Source organism: Heptranchias perlo, chromosome 7, assembly GCF_035084215.1.
Source record: "Heptranchias perlo isolate sHepPer1 chromosome 7, sHepPer1.hap1, whole genome shotgun sequence".
Classification (NCBI taxonomy): domain Eukaryota; kingdom Metazoa; phylum Chordata; class Chondrichthyes; order Hexanchiformes; family Hexanchidae; genus Heptranchias; species Heptranchias perlo.
Genome location: NC_090331.1, coordinates 55871663 through 55895727, shown reverse-complemented (window position 1 = coordinate 55895727; position 24065 = coordinate 55871663). Strand labels below are relative to the sequence as shown.

Genomic DNA, 24065 nt, shown 5'->3' with positions numbered 1-24065 from the left:
CTGGAGATGGTCTGACTAAGACTAGATAGATACTTAGATAAGACTGGATCCAAGCCACTGAGCTGGACAATGGAGGAGATAAGAATCTCCCCTGCTGGCTGTAAGAGTTGTATGTGAAATGAACTTAGGAAGTCTCAATTCAGGCCACATTGGACATAGGCCTACAGCATAAAGTGACCCGAATTTTGCATTAGTTCGCGTGAAATTGGTAATTTCACCCAGAAAGGCCAATGGATGCACAATGTCATGGAGCATGGGGTAGTCCAGTTTCAACTTGTTCCAAAAGATGGGAAAATTCACACTGGAACAGCAGAACATGTTCTTCTAAGGTTGGGGTGAGGCACGTTGCTGTGTCAGAGTAGAAGAAGCTTTTCTCTGTAACTGAGATAACTTGATGTTAATACTGGGTGCGTGAAATGGAAATCCTCAGCACCTTGATGAGCATAAAAAAGAAAAGTTTACTAAATTAAATTTGAAGTTCTTTTCTTATTGTTTATATTGGGATGTCGGGGTTCGCCCAGTGGATTGGTGGATGAAGGCACAGCTCAATGTAACACTAAGCTACGCAGATCAGAAGATTCCAGGGTCAATTTCTGGTCTCTGCTGAGTTATTTTATCTTAGTAGTTGGGGCACTCCAAGTAGCCTTAGTATCTCTGAGTTTAGGGAGGGAAAATCAGCCAACAACTCCGCTCCTGATCATGACGCAGTACCTGTGTGTGGACTACAGGTGGGAACAGGATTGGGTTCAGTAATGATGCCCTCCAAGATCAAATAGTCTGCTGGCATTCCCTGTCTGGGATCACAAATGAATAATGGTCAAGAGGATGAGGTACTAGAGGGCTGTAAACACATGACCCAGCAAGAGTCATTATATTCAGAAAAGGATAGAAAACTGGCAAAAATAAATTAATTGGAATGCACATCACTGGACAGGATGCAACAACCTTAATATTATACACATAGTTACACACATCACTGAGTACACATTCTAGCTCCTTTACCTCTGTGGTCAGAGCTAAGGGCTGGGAACAGGGTTAGGGTTAGGGTTAGAGTCCAAATTTTTAAAAACACTAATGTAAAAAATCTTTTGAAAAAGGCTTTCCAGCTTTTAAAAAATGCTCATGTATTTTAGTTAACATTTTTTCAGTGTTTAAATTTTAATATTAACAAATTGTTTTAATAGTAAGTTGCAAGGGAATGCCTCAGGTCGTTAATGCAGCATAACCCAACATCTAAAAATTGTTAAATAGGAGGTACTGGAAAGGCTGGCTGTACTTAAAGTAGATAAATCACCCGGTCCGGATATGGGATGCATCCTAGGTTGCTGAGGGAAGGGTGGAAATTGCGGAGGTACTGGCCATAATCTTCCAAACATCCTTAGAAACAAGGGTGATGCCAGAGGACTGGAGAATTGCAAATGTTACACCCTTGTTCAAAAAAGGGTGAAAGGATAAACCCAGCAACTACAGGCCAGTCAGTTTAACCTCGGGGGTGAGGAAACTTTTAGAAACGATAATCCGGGACAGAATTAGCAGTCACTTGGACAAGTGTGGATTAATAAAGGAAAGCTAGCACAGATTTGTTAAAGGCAAAACTTGTTTAACTAACTTGATAGAGTTTTTTGGTGAGGTAACAGAGAGGGTAGATGAGGGCAATGCTGTTGATATGGTGTATATGGACTTTCAAAAGGCATTTGATAAAGTGCCGCATAATAGGTTTGTCATCAAGATTGAAGCCCATGGAATAAAGGGGGCAGTAGCAGCATGGGTACAAAATTGGCTAAGTAACAGGAAGCAGAGAGTAGAGGTGGACGGTTGTTTTTCGGACTGGAGGGAGGTGTAAAGTGGTGTTCCCCAGGGATCGGTACTAGGACTACTGCTTTTCTTGATATATATTAATGAAGTGTAGTGAACAGTGAGGAGGATAGTGATAGACTTCAAGAGGACATATTCAGGCTGGTGAAATGGGCGGACACGTGGCAGATGAAATTTAACACAGAAAAATGCGAAATGGTACATTTCGGTAGGAAGAAAAAGGAGAGGCAGTATAAACTAGAAGGCACACTTCTAAAAGCAGTACAGGAACAGAGAGATCTGGGGGTATAGTTACACAAATCATTGAAGGTGGCAGGGCAGGTTAAGAAAGCGGTTAAAAAAAGCATACAAGATCCTGGGCTTTATAAATAGAGGCATAGAGTACAAAAGCAAGGAAGTCATGATGAACCTTTATAAAACACTGGTTCGACCACAACTGGAGTATTGTGTCCAGTTCTGGGCACTGCACTTTAGGAAAGATGTGAATGATTCAAGGGATGAGGGACTTTAGTTACGTGGATAGACTGGAGAAGCTGGAGTTGTTCTTCCTGGAACAAAGAAGGTTGAGAGGAGATTTGATAGAGGTATTCAAAATCATGAAGGGTCTCGACAGAATAGATAGAGAGAAACTGTTCCCATTGGTGGAAGGGTCAAGAACCAGAGGACATAGTTTTAAGGTGGCAAAAGAACCAAAGGTGACATGAGGAAAAACTTTTTTACACTGCGAGTGGTTATGATCTGGAATGCACTGCCTGGGGGGAGTCGTGGAGGCAGATTCAATTATGGCTTTCAAAAGGGAACTAGACAAGTACTTGAAAGGAAAAAATGTGCAGGGCTACGGGGATAGGGCGGGGGAGTGGGACAAGCAGGATTGCTCTTGCATAGAGCCGGCATGGATTCGATGGGCCAAATGGCCTCCTTCCGTGCTGTAACCTTTCTATGATTCTATGATCTACTCATCTGTAAGTAGGTTGCTGCACTGTGATAATTTGCTAGAAGAAAGAAACATGAAAATTCACTGAGTAAGTTGATCAAAGTCAGTGCAAGCCAAGACTAAATCAATCAGCCGAGTGTGTGATGAACATCCTAAAATGTCAGATGACCTAATGTACCATTCCTTTTCACATTCTGGATTCACTTCCTGGACCACAATACGCACTTGCATCTCTCATTTAAATTAAAAATCTATTTTGTACTGTATTTATCATGTAGATGTAAAATGTATACCAGAGCCCTAACATTACAAAATACTGCATTTCAATAGGTTTACTTTGTTAAATATTGATGTAAAAATCCACATTGACTCTGAAAGATATATCAGACATTCTTGTTCCAGCCAACTGACTCTACAGAAACCATACCAGAACCAGGAAGGGTGTTGTGATATTATGATAGATGTAGAAAATTAAAGTCTTCAAGCTTCCGTTTAACACAGTTCCCATAGCAGTAATTTTAGCATTACCCCTGCTTTGGTATTTGTGCAACAAAGTCTGCCAAAGAACACTTTGAAATTCCCTACCATTTCAGAGCTATTCAGAATGAAAATGAATTTTTCCACATATCAAAAAAACACTAAGTTGTGGTCTGCATTTTGAAATTATTCCTTTACAAATGCACAACAAAAACAACTATTGAGATTAACATTTTAAATTAAACCTTTTCAGTAACAATTAATCATTAATAATCCAATAAATAATTTGTTTCAGTTGCAGGTAGTGGTGATAAAATCTAATTTGACAGCAAACTCTTTTTATAATTAAGCCTGCATAATACAGAAGCCAGGGACTTAAGAAATAATGAGCATGAAACATTAGCTGAATGTTCTGATGATGTGGGTTATGAATCCACATTTTTCCTTATGTATATATTGGTAACTAATTTAACTCTAATAATATTAATGGATTATAAACTGTAATAAAAAATCAGCTCAGCTGGCCAGTTAACTGGCTGCATTGTAGTCAAGGCATTTGCAAATTAATTTTGGATTATGGTGTTGGACCAAGTGAGTTCCATTTCAACCAATTGGAATTGTGTTACATTCAATATTATGAATCTGGTGACTAAAATTAAGAAAAACACTTGAACCAAGTAGTAATTAGTAAATACCTAAAATCATCCTTCTCATTTTATTTGTTTCTAATATAATATATTTTAATACGTATTTTTAACTCCAATTTTTTCTTTCCCTCATTACAGGGGCACAATATTTTTGCAAGCCTGTCCTCCAGGGTGTACAGTGACATCATGCAGCTTTTGAAGCAGTCAATACTGGCAACAGATCTGACACTCTACTTTGAGTAGGTTGCAATCCATTTTTGCATTTCAATACAACAGTCATGTCTCTGTTTAGCTGAAAAAAATTCCTATCATTATATAAGACACCCTTGCAGCAGCTATAATATTTATTTATTTCATGGGGTCTTAGATGTTGGTTACAGTTGGTGGAGAATGGACCAGGTTGCTGCCCCAGCCTGTCCTTATAGCTCATAAAGAGATTCTTGATTCCAACTGACGAGTTAAAATTAGCCTTTGAAGGAAGGAATTTTAATCCCCTTTATTCAGATCAGACAATAACTTTGAATAGGATTGTGCTTCCATACATTTCCCAAAATCTCTTACAATTTTCAATTTTAGAAATGTAAGCAACATTTTTGAAATTTTTAAATAATATAAAAGCTATATAGATTTTCAAATGCAAAAAATTGAGAAGATGTAAGTGCATATGTTGGGGAAGATTTCCAACATTTAAAGTAAATATAAATTTTAAATGTTCTCTTCACCATCCAGTACCCTTAGAAATGAACCAGAATTCAATTCAGTACAGACAGGGCTTATGACAGCAAGGCCGTTTCATTCTGCCTTCTAATGTACAGGGACACATAGGGGTAGATCTTGACTTTGTGTGATAGTGTAAAATGGGTGATAGCGAGTTGGCATCCCGTTTTATATCTCTCCTGATTTTTATTTGCATTGACTTCAATGGAAATACAAATTGGGAGAGATGTAAAATGAACTGCTGACTCACTGTCACCCATTTTACATGATGTGGAGATGCCGGTGATGGACTGGGGTGGACAAATGTAAGGAATCTTACAACACCAGGTTATAGTCCAACAGTTATATTTGAAAAGCTTGTGATTTTCAAATAAAACTGTTGGACTATAACCTGGTGTTGTAAGATTCCACCCATTTTACACTATCACACAAAGTCAAGATCCAGCCCCTGGATCTGTCCATAGACTATTAACAGTTACAGCAACTGGAGTGCAGCGTAATAGAGTTTCAGATGTTGATCTCAAACTCTTCTGACTGAAAAAGGAGAGAGGTTATGAGAAATTTCTTTATACAAAGGGTTGTTGTAGCCTGGAATGCTTTACCACCGGGAATAGCTGAGGCAGAGACTGTTGCATCTTTTAAGGGAAGAATGGAGGAAAAATTTGAAGCACAGAAAGAGACAGGGCTGTGGGAAGAGAGCAGGGCAGTGGGATTGGCTTTTGATTGCTCTAGCGAAGAGGCAGCACAGAGACAATGGGCCAAATGATCTTCTTTTGTGGTGTAAACCTCTATGGTTCTATGAGTATGAATAGTTTCTGATAGTTATGTGCTAAAAAAAAAGCTTCTAGGTGGTGAGTATTACTTTGGGTGAAGAGTGAAGGGGCAAAAGTGGAGATGCTTTCACATCACTTTATCCCATGATATTATGCTGCCTTTTACACCAAGTAACGCTGAAAGACGTGCAAAAGACTTCTGAAAAGGATCAATGTCAAGTATATTTTTGGTTTCAATATTCCATCAGTCAATTGGACTAAACTAGATTTAAATTTATATCATGTGTCCTTTTATAGCATGAACATCTGTAGCAGACTCCAAACATGAAAGGTGCTATATTAATGCAAGTTCTTTCTTTTAAGCACTGAAGTGGAAAATATTTAAAGTGACTAACTTAACAAACAAAGCAAACATTTGTAAAATGGTGGTTTATTATAGGTGTAACAAGGTCAAAGTACATCAAAATCAGTACCTCATTAGTACAAAATAAGTCAGGGACATCCAACTGTGAAGGGAGAAATGAAGAGCAAGATTAAATAAAACATTTTAAGAAGGTAACAGCTCTATTAATCTTAGTTGAACTTGCACAGATGTGACTGTTATCCAAATCTTAGGGAGTTACTACATCTTTGCTTCTTTTTACAGCTACAGTGCAACCTTCACCACATACTGTCCTGCTGCGTGATTCAGCTGACTAAACCTTGACGATACATTTATTAGTAAAACTAAATTCAAAGCCCAAAGGTACTCGAATTGAGCTAAATTACCATATAACCAAATTAGGTCTTAGATATTTTGAGTCAGATTGGCTTATTCCTTTAAACACATTGTAGCATCTATGAACAAAGAGATGTTATATGTATTTGTGTTGCAATTTTCCTACCCCACTGTGCATTTATTTTAAAAGAAAATCAATTTTCTCCTTTCCACTCCTCTTCCAAATGCCTTAACTGCTGGGATACAGTTTCTGTATACACAGGCCTAGGGTAACCACACTGTCAGCTGTAGCTTAGTGGGTAGCACTCTTGTCTCTGAGTCAGAAGGTCACTACAGCAACTTTAACACAAAATCTAGGCTGACACTCCAGTGCCCTACTGAGGGAGTGCTGCACTGTTGGAGGTGCTGCCTTTTGGATGAGACATTAAACCGAGGCCCCGCCTGCCCTCTCAGGTGGGCGTAAAAGATTATATGGCACTATTTCGAAGAAGTGCAGTGGAGTTCTCCCTGGTGTCCTGGCCGCTATTTATCCCTCAACTAACATCATTAAAAAAACAGATTATCTGGTCATTATCACATTGCTGTTTGTGGGACCTTGCAGTGCGCAAAATTGGCTGCTGCATTTCCTACATTACGACAATGATTACACTTCAAAAGTAATTAATTGGCTATAAAGTGCTTTGGGATGTCCTGAGGTTGTGAAAGGCCCTATACAAATGCAAGACTTTCTTCATCTATTCCTGAACTGGATAGTCTAGTTTGAGGCATGGGCACCATTATTTATGATATTTGAAAAATGAACAGAAAAAGATTATTTGCTGCCAGGGTGAGCACCTTTTATCCAGTCCAAAACCTGATTGTGTATTTAAAAAAAGGCTCTCCACATGTGTGAAACTGGACCCAATTATACTTACCCAAATGTAAAATAGGCCCACTTTATGTTTGCACATATGTGATGACCCTTGCTTCTGATGTGCACACAGTCTTTTTTTAAATGCCCAGATCCATATTGGACCATGTAAAAGGCAGTCACCACTCTCATTCGCGCTCTGGTAGCCAATTCAGAACAGCACTGGTAAATGTCTGGGAGCAGGCTGCCTACTTGCTTTCTTGGCTATAAATGAAATATGACCTGTGGAGGCAGAAAAACAGCTAAAAAGAATTAGAGGATAAACAACATCAAATATATAAATAAATAAGCAAAGCTGTGGCAATTCTTATCCATGCTTCAAGGAAAACCCCTGTTAAATCTCACTTAAGTCTGCAACTACAATGCTAGTCATACCCTTACCTACAAATAATGCAAGCTCTCGGAACTGGCTTTTTGCTTTTACCTGTAAGATACAGGATTTACAGCATGCTGGATACTGTAATTTATTCTGAAAACCTAGAATAATCCAACAAGCTCCTAACAGAGGCTAAATTAGATCTTTGAGGAGATTTTGAACAGTGGAGCCTAAATCCTAGACTTAGTACATCCCTTGGAGCTAAGATTATAGGCATTAACTCAGCAGTAGCTAAGCCCATAGAGAAGAGCAGGGTTTTTGTGGCAATGGACAGTTCTCATTGACTGACTTCACGGGATAGTTATTGGCTCAGACCTTTTGATTGCTTTTCCAGACATGGCCTATTGATGTTCACTTGCAGAAAAGGTTTTCTAAAATGGTCACATAATTAATTCTAAAAGTAATCAAATATAAGGAATCAATTCATGTTTGATCTAAGGGAAAACAAAAGAATTTTCATTTGCTCAAAGTTATAAATGTAACCAGATTCCTCGGAGAATTGGGTTTAACTTTTCTTTTTATGGATAGATTATAAATATTAAGTCTACAAATATTCCCATTGTTTTTATGCTTATAAAGCTCTAAATAAACATAACCAAAGGACATAACAGAAGTGATGAGGAATCATTGCTATTTGGTTTTGTCAATGTCCGTAAAATAAATTTATAGGTTTACATGATTAAAAAGTAATGGTTGAGCTTGCAGTACTTTGGCTACAGAAGGCTTTCAATACAGTACTACGTGAGACTCTTTTTTACAAACTAAGGGCAATGACTATCAAGGTTAAGTCATGGTTGTTTATTAGTAACTGGCTAAAAGGAAGGAAGCAGAAGATAGTTGCAAGGGGAGATAGGTCAAAATGGAGGAAGAATTGAGTGGGATGCCCTTCGGGTCTGTACTGGAACGTCTGCTGTTCCTGGTAGACATAAATGAACTGGGTTTGCTGTCTCAATGGAAAGTATTTAGATTTGCAAATTACACCAAGGTAGGTAGGGTGGGGGTGGTGAATTTGGGCTCAGAGGAGGCAGCCTAGATCTTGGAAAAAAAACTCAATAGGATTTGCAATTGGGCTGATCAGTTTTGATGAAGTTCAATATGGACAAATGTAAGGTAGACCCTATCGGAAGTAAAACTAGGAGGTATCCCTCATTGGTGGGATAGCACTTGGGGGCGAAATTGGTTAACGCCTGTAGCGTAGAAGTCAATGGAAAAGAAAATCCGGCACGGTGTAAAATAGGCTGCCAATTCGCCATTGGCCCACTTTGCGCTCCTGGCGTTGACCAATTTTATCCAGGTTGAGACAGAAATTGAAAGAAACTTTGGGATATTAATTGAATTTATCTCTTACCATGTCTAAACAGTATCTAGCAGCAGAAAATAAAACAAACAGAATGCCGTATTATATTGCCAAATCAGATGAATTCAAATTCCTCAGAGGATATGCTGAAGCTTCATCAGACTACACCAGGACTGCACTCACTTCTGGTTGCTGCTAGATAAAAACACCATCCAAGCCCCAGAGATAGTACAAAGGAGACCAACATGATTGATCCCTAGTGTTAGAGAGATGAGCTATAAGGAACAATTTGATAAGCCAGAGCCTTTCAGCCTTGAAGAGAGACATCTCAGAGGAACCTTATAGAGGAATAAAGTACTTAATAAGATAGAGAAAATAAAACCTAAACAATACTTTCAGATACTCCAGGGCAACATGACGAGATAGGACAAGTTCCAAGTTGTGAAGGGCAAATGTGGGACAGATGTCAGTAAGTATTTCTTTATACAGATGGTGATCAACATTTTGAATGGATTGTCAGAAAGAGTAGTTGAGGTTAGGTTCCTGAACTCATTTAACCAACAGCTGGATGCTGTAATGGGAAGATTATGTAGCTGGTAATGTGGAACATTGAGATGAGATGGGCTGAAGGGCCTCTTTCAACTGAATCAAAATAGGTTCAGTTGGTGGTTGAAGCCTAATCACCGGCTTTTTCTTGATCCAAACCTTGTCTGTGAAAAGCCGAACTGGTTAGGAAAATGGACAATTTGGATAGTTCTTTTTTGGACCATTCAACCTGTATCTCAAAGCTAAGGTTTAAATGTTAAATACTGGTTTACTGCTTTTAAAAAAAAATGCCTGATATTGAAATTCCAGTCTGTACCAAAAATTGCAAATTTCTCCATGCACAGCTTTCTGCTATGGTAATGTTCTTCCAACTGGAAATAATTACAACATTGTCAGTTCTGGCAGTGTATTCCCACAAGGATTCCTTCTAAAATCCACCTCACTTCAAGAGATCTCTGCATAAAGCTCCAGCCTGCCCCATTACTGCCACCAGTCATTCATTAGCATGAACAGACAATCTACCTATTAGCATTTCCTCAAAAGCAAAGAAAGAATACATTTGAATTTAGTGGTAGGTATTTGCTACAGAATGATCAAGAAAAAAAACATGCTTTAATATGATTCTCAACATTCTGTTTAAATATCTATTTATGCTTGATTTACTCTACATTCACGGTTTATTTTCTGGATCAAAAATATACTTTAAAAAGGGCACCAATTATCTTCCATCAATGTCAACTGGGAACAAATATTCCCACCTCCCTAATCTGGATTAGAAACAGCCACAGTGTAAGAAGATTTGAATCAAGCTGAACCAAATTTGTTCCTTTCCTGCTTTGTAATACACACAGTGGACTTTTAATTTACCATTGAACATCTGCTCTGGGTTAAGGAATTTGCACAGTTTTGTTTTGGATGAATTTAACAATGTTGAACTTGGAATAAAAACAGAAAATGCTGGAGAAGCTCAGCAAGTCAGGCAGCATCTGTGGAGAAATTTTTTAACATCTTCCAGTTCTGACAAAAGGTCTTTGACCTGAAACGTTGGGCCCGATATTACCATGGCGACGGGTTCGCGACAAGGGGCGATTGGGAGCGTGGGTAACGCGCCCGGTGAAATCGGTCTGCTCCGCACGCAATCGCAGGCTGATTGGATCCACTTACCTCTTGTTCCGGGTTCCCCGCTGCTGATCTGCGCGGCGGGCAGACTGAGCATGTGCAGTAAGGTCTGTCAGCTGGAGGAGCTCTATTTAAAGGGGCAGTCCTCCACTGACTGATGCTGCAAGAAATAGGAAAAATTACAGCATGGAGCAGCCCAGCGGGAAGACTGCTCCCAGGTTTAATGATGCCTCACTCCAGGTATCATTGGATGGGGTGAGGAGGAGGGGGAGGACAGAGAGCTTCCCCCCGGCGGGCGGGAGGAAGGGGCCTGCCTCTGCCACCAAGAAGGCCTGGCTCGAGGTGGCAGAGGAGGTCACCTGCACCACCAAGATATCACGCACCTGCATACAGTACAGGAGGCGCTCCATTGACCTAAGTAGGTCAGCCAAAGTGAGTACACTTATTCATTCCCCTACACTCTGTCTGCCACATCACCGTCCCCACCCCACATTTCCTTCTGCACTGCCAACACCACTCTGTCACATCACCCCTCACACCCACTCAAACCTCATCCTCATCTTACCTGCACTTACTCACCTCGCCAGTACTCATCCCGCCACTACCACTCAACCCAATCCTCATACAATCTCATGGCTCTATCTCATACTCACCCTCTCATGCATCTCTTTCACGGTCAACCTCACTCAACCTGCCACTACCTGTGCTGCAGCCACAGGGCATGCATCACATATGTGCAATAGGCAGCGTAAGGCAAACATGTTGTGAGCATGAAGGGGATGCACAAGGGTGTTTGAGGGTTTGTCATGGTTTTTACTTCTATTGAATTTCTGAGCAACTCACATTACATATTATATTGGCACCACTACTGTCACGTCTTTGCGAATCTTGTCTGGTTTGTGCAATAATGCCCTTTCCTGAGGATCACAATGAAGACCCACACCTGATGCCACCCATTGTGTCACTGCAGAGTTGGTGTAGGTGTATTTGCAGGGCTCTTTTGTGCAGACGACTGAGAGACGTCAGCAATGTCCCTGGTTGCACCCTGGAAGGATGCGGAGGAGAAGTTGTTGAGGGCAGTAGTGACTTTGACAGCAACAGGTAAGAAGATGGTGCTCGGGCCAGCCGGGAGCAGCTCGGCATGAAGGAGGCTGCAGATGTCCACGACTACATGTCGAGTGACTCTGAGCCTCCGTGTGCACTGCTGCTCAGAGAGGTCCAGGAAGCTGAGCCTCAGTCTGTGGACCCTGTGGCGAGGGTAGTGCCCTCTGCGACGCATCTCTCTCTGCGGTTGCCCTCCCTCCTGCTATGCAGGTGGATGTGTCACAGCACTGTGTTGTGGAGCTCCACATGTCAGAGGTGGACGGCGTGGATGGTGAGGCTGGTGATGCTGTTCGCCCTCCGAGGAGGTCATGACTGCAGCTACGGCGGCCCCCATCCGGAAGATATACATCTGAGGGGGTCCGCAAGGTAGGTGCATGTGTCTGGACACCGGGGTAAGTGTGCAAGTTGGTGAATTTTGTTGTTAGGAGGAGGGCGGTGGAGGCCAAACTTTGTCCAAAGTGACCGAGTGGCCTCCTGCAATGAGTGAGGGTCTCCCACCCCACCTGTCAAATGGACCTTTGCAGCTGCCACAGGCTGATAGCTGCAACACGTCCATTTGAACTGGGAGTGTTTCCTCCAGTACGGGAAACAGTCCCAGTTGTTTGTAAAATCCCACCCCTCCTAAAATATCACGTTAATCAGGTCTGTAAACGACCTGAAATACCAAAATAAATACCTTAAGTGGCATCCCGCCGGGCTTTAATTGCCGGTGGGAGTCCCACATGCAGGGGCTGCGCACACCTGTCAGCTCGTCAGTGGGGAACCCGGAAATGGGGCGGGTTGGAGCCGGCATCCCGACCCGCCCAGGAATCCCTGATTCTCGTAGCCCCCCCGCCAGGAACGCCCCCGATCGCGGGTGCTAAAATCGAGCCCGTTAACTCTGTTTCTTTCTCTACAGACGCTGCCTGACTTGCTGAGCTTCTCCAGCGTTTTCTGTTTTTATTTCAGATTTCCAACATCCGCAGTATTTTGCTTTTGATTTAATGTTGAACTTGGTACTGTTATCAGAGTATGAAGTAGTTATATTCACTACCTGTAGTCATATTATTTATACATATTTCCTTAGGTAACCACAAACTATCCAACATTACCAATGCAATGTCCAGAAATAATCCGAAATTTACACAATGCTACATTTTTCCTTTCTAGGCGAAGAATTAAGTTTTTTGAACTTGTGAATTCAGGAGAGTACAACTGGAACGTAAAGGATCAACGAGAAATGCTCAGGTCAGGAGATCTATATTAAATGCTTGGGAACACGTGTCAAACAAGATAATGAAATAGTCACAGAACACAGAGACTCTTTAAATTATTACAAAAACAAATAAAAAAATATGCACATAGATTAAATGCTTCAGTGCATGGGCAGAGTCTTTGCAGATCATTTAAAAAATACTTCAGAATACATTAGGCTTCTGGATAAAGCTCTACAGATCTATAATGACATGGATGCCTGCTAATGGAAATGTGTATTGTCATTGTAGGTCGATGCTGATGACTGCCTGTGACCTGGGGGCTGTAACTAAACCATGGGAGATATCTCGGCAGGTCAGAAAGTTACATATGCATGGCCTTTTAAACTACCTTGTCTTTTAACTGTTAGCCATATAATGTGGTCATATTTATAATTTAAAGCTGTTAAAAAAAAAATGAATTTATCAGAATGTGTAAATTATGTTAATCTTGTAAGCACTTGACAATCGGGAATCAATGGCATTTTAGACCATGAAAATGGAGGTCTATGAATCTGCCTTTCAGTTAAGGCCATCTGTTCCTGTGTAGTAAACACAGGGACCCAATAAATTGGGTTTCCATACTGCAGTGAAGCCCACAGACTAGCACCTCACTGAAATGGTATAAAATGAGGAGAGCGGGGCAAAGGACAGGAACAGTTTTAAAGGTAAATGTAAAGGCACCTTTACAAACCAAATTTGGTAAGATTGAGAATGTTCAATTTTCTTTTAAAGTTGTACCTCTTTTGCACATCTATTTGTGTTCAACTAAAAGTCAACCCAATGCTGACAGAAAATATAATATTTTTAACAGTTTAGTCACCAGGATAAACATTTAAATATAACAACTCTTACAAATTCTCCAGCAAGCCCTATTCAAATCCTATCAAGCTTCCCCACCATCCCCCTCACCCCCCCCTCCGCCCCCATTCAGAGCGCCAAAACGTAATTGGCCAACGACACCAATGACATCTTATGTGACCGCAACTGTGGCTCACTGTTCCTCCTCATCCTCCTTGACATCCTCTGTCTTTGACACTTGATCACTCTATGCTGCTCAAATGTCTTTCTCTTCCATGGTCCACCTCCATGTGCTGCTTTCTCTTGGTTTCACTCCTACTTGTCACATTATCATCACCTCAATAAGTTTCTCATCCTATGCCCACAAGGTCACCTCTGCAGTATTCCAGGGTTCTATCCTTGGCTCTGACCTTTTCATCATTTACGTGCTACCTCTCAGTGATATTATCAGGCAGCAATAGGTCAGCTTTTACATTTATGCCGAGAACAGCCAGATTTACCTTGTCACCTCTCCATCGACCCCATGGATGTTGCTACCATCTCCAGTTGCCTATTCCACATTAAGACTGGAAAGAACCAACATCTTCCTCCAGCTTAATGTCAGCAAAACCAAAGGTATCTGCCTTTCACAAAAAGCCAACATGCCTCCAGCTTCAACTCCATCTACCCCTAGCTGCCACTCTAAGCTAAGAGGAACGGAATCTTGGAAGACCATTTGACCTAAACCTTGGGCAGACGAACAGAGAGGCAGGCGAAGGAGAAACTGTTAGCTGGTCATCATTCAACAGAGGGATGTAAATAATTATACAATTATTGCCTACCTGAATTACCTTTCCTGAAATTCCCCCATATCCAATTTATTACTAATACCACTTTCTTTCACCTCACATGCCTCTGTCCCATCTCTCCCACTCTGCCATTGAAACCCCAATCCATGCTTTACCACCTTGTGGATGAATTTCTCCAACACTTTCCTTGCTGCCTTCCACATTTACGTCTTCCATAAACTGCAAATCATCCAGGATGCCCTAGCCCATTTCTGCATCTTGATTAATTCCTGCATCCCTGTCCTCACCAATCTCAATTAACTTCTTATGACCCAGAGAATCAAGTAAGATTTTCATCCTCACGTTGGAATTACTCCACAGCCTCACTCCTCCAAATGTCCATGATCTCTTTCAACCCTATATCTCTGCTCCACTTTCTGCTTCTGCAATACCAGCCCACTCCCTCTGCTCAATCATCAACAGCTGCTGCTTCAGTCACCTTCCCCCACCCTCTGGAGCTCCCTCCATCAGCATCCTTGCCAGCTCCCTCTCTGTTTTAAAGAACATCCTTAAGACTTCTTTGACTTTGTTTTCACTGCCTCTAACCCTCTGAGTGGTTGGAAGTAAGTAGTAGGGTCCTACGGAGTTCTGTTCTGGGACTACTTCTGTTCACTGTGTACATCAATGATATGGATTTGTAGTGTTCATATTTACAGATGATGCCAAATCTGTAAATAGGAGGCATAGTAAATAATTCTGAGGACCAAAGGAAGCTGCAAGAGGATATTGATAAGATGGTGGAATGATCAAAAAAGTGGCAGATGGAATTTAATGTCAGTAAGTGGTACATTTTGTTAAAAAAATAGAAGTAGCAAATATAATTGAATGGCGAAAGGCTGGGTGATATCGAAGAACAAAGGAATTTGAGGGTTCAGATTCACAAGACATTAGAAGTGGTATCTCAAGTGGATAAAGCAATGAAAAAGCTAATGGAATACTGGATTTTATGACAAGAGGTATAGAATATAAAAGTCAAGATGTAATGATGAATCTACATAAAACCTTAGTAAGACCGCAGTTGGAGTATTGTGTACAGTTTTGGGTTCCATGTAATAGGAAGGATGTTGAGGCAATAGAGAGGGTACAGTGTAGATTCACTAGGATTCAGCTGCCTCATATGAAGAAATACAAATATGAAGATTATGGAGTGGTTTGATAGAGGTATTTAAAATTATGAAGGGATGGGACAGAGTAGATAAAAACAGACTTTCCAATAGTTGAGGGGTGTGGAGTGAGGGTACATAGATTATATGTAAAAGATTTAGGAGAGAGAAAAGGATAAACTTTATTACACAGAGGGTTGTGAGGCTGTAAAATGCAGTAGAATCATAGAATGGTTACAGCACAGAAGGAGGCCATTCAGTCCATTGAGCATGTACTGGCTCTTTGTGAGTGCAATCCAGTTAGTCCCATTCCCTTGTTCTTTCCCCGTAGCCCTGCAAATTTTTTCCCTTCAAGTGTTTAACCAATTCCTTTTTGAAAGCCACAATTGAATTTGCTTACACTACACTTTCAGGCAGCGCATCCCAGATCATAACTACTCACTGTGTAACAAAGCTTTCCTCATGTCGCCTTTGGTTCTTTTGTCAATCACCTTAAATCTGTGTGCTCTGGTTCTCGACCAATTGGAACAGTTTCTCTTTATTTACTTTATCTAAACCCTTCATGATTTTGAACACTTCTATCAAATCTCCTCTCAACCTTCCCTGCTCTAAGGAGAGCAACCCCAGCTTCACCAGTCTATCCACGTAACTGAAGTCCCTCTTCCCTGGAACCATTCTAGTAAATCTTTTCTGCACCCTCTCTAAGGCCTTCACATCCTTCCTAAAATGCAATGCCCAGAACAGGACACAATACTCCAGCTGTGGCCAAACCAGTATTTTATAAGGGTTCAACATAACTTCCTTGCTTTTGTATTCTATGCCTCTATTTATAAAGTCCAGGATCCCGTATGTTTTTTTAACCGCTTTCTTAACCTATCTTGCCACCTTCAAAGATTTGTGCGCATATACCCCCAGGTCTCTCTGTTCCTGCACCTCCTTTAGAATTGTAACATTTAGTTTATATTGCCTCTCCTCATTCTTCCAGCCAAAATGTATCAGTTCGCACTTCTCTGCGTTAAATTTCATCTGCCATGTGTCTGCCCATTCCACCAGCATGTCTATGTCCTCTTGAAGTCTATTACTATTCTCCTCACCGTTTACTACACTACCAAGTTTTGTGTCATCTGCAAATTTTGAAATTGTGCCCTGTATACCCAAGTCCAAGTCATTAATATATATCAAAAAAAGCAGTGGTCCCAGCACCGACCCCTAACACCACTGTATATTTTCCTCCAGTCTTAAAAACAACCGTTCACCATTACTCTCTGTTTCCTGTCACTTAGCCAATTTCGTATCCATGCTGCCACTGCCCCTTTTATTCCATGGGCTTCAATTTTGCTGACGAGCCTATCATGTGGCATTTTATCAAATGCCTTTTGAAAATACACAACATCAACTGCATTGTCCTCATCAACCCTCTCTGTTACCTCATCAAAAAACTCAAATTAGTTAAACATGATTTGCCTTTAACAAATCCATGCTGGCTTTCCCTAATCAATCCACGCTTGTCCTGACTATTAATTTTGTCCCAGATTAACATTTCTAAAAGCTTTCCCACCACTGAGGTTAAACTGACTGGTGTTGCTGGGTTTATCCTTACACCCTTTTTTGAACAAGGGTGTAACATTTGCAATTTGCAATTCTCCAGTCCTCTGGCACCACCCTCATATCTAAGGCAGATTGGAAGATTTTAGCCAGCATCTCTGAAATTTCCACCCTTACTTCCCTCAGCAACCTAGAATGCATTCCATCCAGACCAGCCTTTCTAGCACCTTCTCTTTAGCAATTTTTAGCCCATTCAGTATCTCAACTACCTCCTCTTTTACTGTGACTTTGGTAAAGACAGATGCAAGATATTAATTTAGTACCAGAGTTGAGATAGGTGGTTGAAGGAAAGGGGAACAAAGGGGTATAGGAACAGGGAAGGCACATGGGATTAGGACTACTACTCACATGGAGGATAATCACCAACATGGACTGGTTGGGCTGAATGGCCTTTCTCCATGTTGTTTTTCTATGTAATTCTTCCCTTTTATCCCCCCTGCTCAATATCAATTTGCCATCCACTGCCCTGTAAAACATTCTGAGATATCTCCTCGTAGGGTATACCTTTCACGAAATTCGAACTTACATTTTGTCATCTAAAACTATTCACATTTTATGAACTGCTGGCTATTTGTGTGATAGTGGGGAACCTTTCCAGTTCTCCCTCTTTTGGGAATAGGAGGGGGAAGACAAACTTCCAGTTCTTTTATTGTGTTTGGAGAGGCAGTGAAGAAAAACTTCCACGATCCCCCATGTCCATGTTGAGGTAGAAATTCCACTCCCATGGTTTAATGTTCAGAACAATATCAATGATGCAGCTTTGCTGAAGCTTTGTCCAAAATACTTGCATACATTTTATTGAAAGGCATTTGCTCTAACTCTATTACAATTGTGTTAAAATTTTGTTTAGAATACTGGACATTCATAGTGATTAGCTAAGTTATTGATAAATGGGAGGGGCAAGATCCAAGAATGGAGAATCAAAAGTAAACTGATGAGAAAGTATTCACAGTTAGAACACATTCTCCACTCACAGAAATCTGTGATCCTCTTGCAGGTGGCTGAACTGGTTACCAGTGAATTCTTTGAACAAGGAGACAGGGAAAGATCGGAGCTGAAACTCACCCCTTCAGTAAGTGAAAGCCCATTTTTTACACAAGTCCATTCAGTTACACAGCTAATGTTCAAAACAGACAATACTATCAATCCTGTGTTAATCATTTGAAAATTTATAGCCCTTTTCTAACTAATACAAAATTACAGAGATGTGTTCAATTCTAGTAACCACAAATAAAGGAATGTTCTGCGGCAGTTTAAATTTCTCCAATTTGCTTCATATATTTCCATCATTTTGCAGCTTATGATGAGCTAAGCTACATGCTTCAGATAAAGTGCATGCTAGAAAATTGTACTTTTTAACAAAGCTGCAATACCTTAATTATAAACCTTGATCTAGAAATTGGATCACACCTGAATCGGGGCGTGATCCCAGTGCTGTCCACGTTGCACACGACTAAAGTGGCCGGTGGCAGGACCACAGGGTGAGGCTGGCCTCATTTGTTTATTATTGGCGAGCTGCAGGAGCAAATTGCGGCCCCAGAGGCAGCTCGCCAGTCCCGGGAGGCACAAAGATACTGCCAGCTCAGACGGGGGGGTGCAGGCAATCAGGACCACGCATGCTACGGTCAGTCCCAAACGAATTTTGCAAAGGGAACCTCAAACAGATATCAGGCCACCTATTTGCATAAGCAAAAGCTTAACGCCTGTTTCAGGTGCGCGCCCTGGATGCTTATGCAAGAGCCTTGACCAATATAGCTGGTTGCGCACTTCTGATGTGAAATCTGTTTATGATCCAACTTTGAGTGCAGTGTAGCTCCTCCTTCACCCCTCCAGTCCATCATTACTGGCAGCACCTTCAGCTGTCACAGACTTGCAAACTGGAATTCTCTTCCTAAACCTCTCCATCTCGCTACATTGCTCCCCACTTTCAAAGGGCTCCTTTCTGATGCGCCCAGGACATTTTGCTACATTAAAGGTGCTATCTAAGTGTAAGTTGTGTTGCCTGTTTACATATTCCTCACAAACTCCCTTTTCCTTTAAAAAAAATATTTCCCACCTAGATTTGCTGCATTATAACTAGGCAGCTGTGAACAGTTGTTAGCAAAGGTGCTTTCAGATGATATCCCTGTTTCTGATGAAATATCAGATTACTTGCCTCCACATAGAGGAGCTAATGATGAAATTTAGGAGTTGCTTCAAGAATAATCCTTGTGAGAATTTAACAAATATATACTTCACATTGACAGCACTTCCACATACTACGACTCCCTCTTAATAATAAAATGACTTACAAAATAATAATTCTTTCTTCATCTTTAATTATAAAACTAGAATCAGCTTATTAATGCTTGTACTACAGTTTATTATACATATTGGCTATGGTCAATTATAAAGTGTATTAATAGACACAGCAGTGCAGTAGTATAGTTCATGGGACAAAACACATTGTATCAGGGATTGGTAGGAATGGGGTTCTCACTTAAGATTTTTACACAGTGGGTTCTTGGGTCAGTGGTTGTTTCTGGAGCGATATGTATGGCAACGGTCAGGCACTTGCCCACATGAATGGAGAGAGTTAAACAGTCACCTTGGGTGACTCTTACTAACTGGATATTGAGCAACATTGATAGAAGCCGGACAGCACAGCCCATCCTCTCCGCAGGGGATGGGAGAAAAACAAAAAAATAATATATTATGGAAAAACAAGAGACTTAAAAAATTGCTATTCTCTATTTTTAAAATTGTACCCAAGTGAAAAATAAAGGAAAAATTTAATGTTACAATTTCTAAGGGGAAAACCTAGGCTAAAAAATATTAAAACCATATAATGTATGTAAGTAGCACTTTATTATTCAGAATGAATAATTTGACTAAAAAAATCCCCTGATGGTAAATAGAGCTCTTAAAAATTGAATTAAATTCAGCTGGTGCTGGAGATCACCTCAACCCAGAGGGGAACAAAATATTTGAGGTGCAAATAATTCAAGGTGGCAGTAGAAAGACTAGAGAAATGAGGATGAACCAGTAAGAAAAATGTCAGACCTTGGACAGACAGACAGAGAGGCAGGCTAAGGAAAAACTGTTAGCTGGTCATCAGTCAACAGAGGGATGTAAATAATTACACAGTTATTGATAATGTGAATTACCTTTGTTGAAGAGATGAGGGACCTTGCTGCAAATTAGACCAGACAGCAGCTCTGTACACAGCTTAAAGACACACACAACCAAATCTTGCAAAGCTCTCAAAAACCATGACATTTCACAAAGTCATGCAAGTTGGGAAATCTGTCCGTTTCTAAGTCAAATTCAGTAAAAACTACCTTGGAATAAATTTAAAATCAAAGGATTTATCAAGGAAATCTGATAATAACTGACAGTAAAGAACCTTCATTATTGAGTTATAAGCAGATGCTTTGCAATCGTGTACCTGTCAAAATTTTTAAAACATTACAAAAGAACAATACTTCATTTTAAGTGACCAACATATTTTAATCAGTCTACAGTTTTATCTTAAATCTATCATGTCAGTTAAGTATTTATAGTGACATATTGGACATGGCATGAGGTCAGTTTGCAATGATTTGATGACAAGCGAGTGCAGTGCATCACTCATCATGTAGAATAAGCAAAATGGGAATCTTACACAGTGCAGCGTAAAGAGAGAAGCTTCAGACAACAGCACCGAATGTCGTAGTAACACATTAAGAAGGTTCTTAACTTCAATTTAGTAAAATTATTACCTATTTAAATCTGTGCCATTGTTAAATGTTGCCATTTTTACTTCTTTTGTATAAAGAAATCCTTTTTTAATACAGTGGCTGTATTAAATGTAATTAATCATCTATATTAAATAAAATTGGATATTTTCTGCCCGCTTAGATGTTTTATCTTACTCATTTAGATGTCACTGGCTGCCTTTTCAGCATCTTCCACAACCACCGTTTTGGTATCAACGTGTCAGCCTTGGCTCAGTTGCAGCATTCTCACCTCTGTGTCAGAAGGTTTGGATTCAAGCCCCACTGCTGAGACTTGAACACATAATCTATACTGACAGCTCAGCACAGTATGGGAGCAGTGCTGCACTGTCAGAGTTGCTGTCTTCTGGGTGAGATGTTAAACTAAGGCCCAGCCTACCTCTCGGTGGGTGTAAAAGACCCCGTGGCACTATTCTTCAACCAACATAATTAAAATAGATTATCTGGTCATTTATCTCATAGCTGTTTGTGGGACCTTGCTGTGCACAAATTGGCTGCTGCGTTTCCCTACATTACAATAGTGACTATACTTTATTGGCTGTAAAATACTTTGATGTCCCAAAAGTCGCTATATAAATGCGAATTTGACCATATTGGTTTAAGTCATTTATGTCTCTAGATCAAAGTTGTCAATGTAAATTAGAAACAGTAGAGTCAACACCAATCCCTGGAGTACCCCACTCAGCACTTCCTCTCACCCCAACATTACTTCCCCAAAAGGTATCTCCCACTTCCTAGCCATCAGCCAAACTCTGATCTGGATCATCTTGATTCTCTACCACTTTCAATTTAAGTGGCAGCATTTCATGCAAAACCTTCTCAAAGCTTTTTTTGGAACGCCAAATGCATTGTGTTTTAAGGTTTAGCACAGTCCACATACAACAACAACTTGCATTTATATAGCGCCTTTAACAGTAAAACGTCCCAAGGATGTATCTTCCTCAAAAAAGTATAGGAGGTTGGTCAGGCAGTGTATTTCCCTTCTGAATCCATGTTGGCTACTATTTACTAGGTTATCATCATATAAGTTTACTCTTGATAATTGATTAAATTATTTTATCCCATATTGAATTGGGACTGATACGTCTGTAGCTGCCTGCATCTGTTTTGTCACCCTTTTTGAAAATGTGCTCCACATTATCCTATTTCATAAATATAGAGACCTCTCCAGTATCCATCAACTGCTTCATAATGTCATCTGTATCTCTCAAATCTCATCCCTATGTTAGTACTCATGTATAAATACCATCCATTGCTGAGGATTTATTTGTTTTGAGTCCTAATTAGCCTGGCACAATTCTCCTAATGATTTATGGTAAAAATCATTAAACCTACTTGGATTATCACTGATTTTTCAGGGTACATTGTTCTTGTCCTCCCTAATGAATATTGGAGGAAGTAATCATTGAGTATATTAACTATTTTATGTTAATCCTTGTTTCAGCCCTGTTAGTATCTCTTGGGGGGTCTTACTTCTTCTCTGACTACCCTCTCACTGTTATCTTTGCATTTGCAGCTATGCTCATCTTCAGGTTCCTCTTTTAATGTGTTTCTGAATATTGTTGTGTTAATCCCAGTGGCCCCCTCACCTTTCTCCCTGCATCATTTTAAATTTGTTTTTCTTCCTATTGACTTTTGATTATTTTGTAGATCTACTTAGGTTCAATATTTAGTTTAATCTGCACTTGATAATCTTAGGTAGATGTTTATCCTGCATTCTTCTAGTATTCCTTCTGTCAGTTCTTGCCAGTACCTAGATGCCTCCAGCCTTTATGCCTTCAGACTCCCAGTACCATCTACGGCTAAGACGAAAGGTGGGGAACTTTAGCAGCCTGTTCAACCCTCAGCTCAGTTCCCTTCTCCACGTTCAGTTCATCACCCAATATACCATCTTTCATCTCCAAAACACGGCTCCTGTCTCTTCCCCGCTGCTGTAGAAACCCTTATCCATATCTTATCACTTCGAGGCTTGCCTCCTCTAATGCTCTTCCATCCAGCCAAAACCCTCCACAAACTATAACATCCACATGCCACAGCCGTTATCCACACCCACACCCATACTCCATTACCCCTATCCTTGTCAAGCACCACTGGATCCCTGTGCCTCAGAGAAATGATTCAAAGATCTTTGTCGCCAACTTCAGTTTTTTCTGTTCCTTCACGTTACCCTACCTCATCAATCTTCTTCTGCGGTACACCCCCACACATACTATCTGCTCCTCCAACCCTCATTTACTCCTGACTTCCCACACTCTCTTTTGCACCATTAATGGTCACTGCTTTAGCCATTACACCCCTGGCCTCTTGGATTTCCTCCCTAAACCTTTCTACTTTGCCACTTCCTCCTTACTTTCAAGAGCCTCCCAGAAATCTTCCTCTTCATACTTTGAACCCACTACCCTAACCCTTCTGCATCCCTGGTGTATTTCCGTGTTTGAAGAGTGCTTTACGGTGTAAGCTATTTTTATCCTCTATTGAAGTATTGTTAAACAATCTCCAATCAATTTGCTTAAGCTGAACCTAAGATCTCTATTATTATCAGCATCAGATACAGAGAAAACCAATCAAAAACATTTCACCACTATACTGTCGCTGGCAGTTCTAAAAACAATAAGTAAATTTAGAATCTACCAATTCCCTGTTTTGTGTCCTGTGCCAATTTCCAAGAAAGCACTTTATCAAATAGTAAGACAGATTCCAGCAAGAAATAATTCCTAATTATTATTGTTTCCAGGCCATTTTTGATCGTAATAGAAAAGATGAACTTCCAAGACTGCAGTTGGAATGGATCGATGGGATATGTGTGCCTCTCTATGAGGTAATGACTTTAAGCAGTTCAGATCTAATTTCTAGAAAACTTCAGAGGTATGTAATCTATTGCCTCTTTGCCCTATAGAATAAATATTAGGCCAGAGTTCTGCAACAACTGAAGACTTTAATCTTCAAAGCTTGCTAGTTGACCAATTGGTGCTTTCATCTTATTGACTGTTTAGACATCGTGATGGAACCTTAGCTTTAAAATAAAATCCGTTTTTAGTTTGATAAGACAGGGCAACTAATAATATTACAATACTGGATATTTTCTGCAGTATTCTGAAAACAATTAAGAAAAATTGCATTAAAAAGCAAAAGGCAGAGGATAGTACTAATGGTTAGTTTTCAGACAGTAAATAAAACATTTCTCCTGTCAAAAGCATGTAATAATTTACTAAGCCAGCAGTTATATCTCTGTGAGTAGGGAGTTTGCCAAACGCTGCAGCTCTCAATTGCACAATTCGGTACTTTACAAGCACAAATCACCTCCTCATG

At 40.4% G+C, this 24065-nt stretch overlaps 1 protein-coding gene across 1 annotated transcript in view; it reads left to right on the top strand.

Moving 5' to 3' along the window:
* The window catches only part of pde11a (phosphodiesterase 11a), a 271348-nt gene that overhangs the window by 209363 nt on the left and 37920 nt on the right, over positions 1-24065 (top strand). Inside the window, exons 16-20 of the mRNA XM_067986810.1 lie at positions 4012-4112; positions 12583-12660; positions 12918-12981; positions 17999-18073; positions 23491-23574. Coding sequence (XP_067842911.1) covers positions 4012-4112; positions 12583-12660; positions 12918-12981; positions 17999-18073; positions 23491-23574 — 402 coding nt within the window. The remainder of the gene's footprint in view (positions 1-4011; positions 4113-12582; positions 12661-12917; positions 12982-17998; positions 18074-23490; positions 23575-24065) is intronic.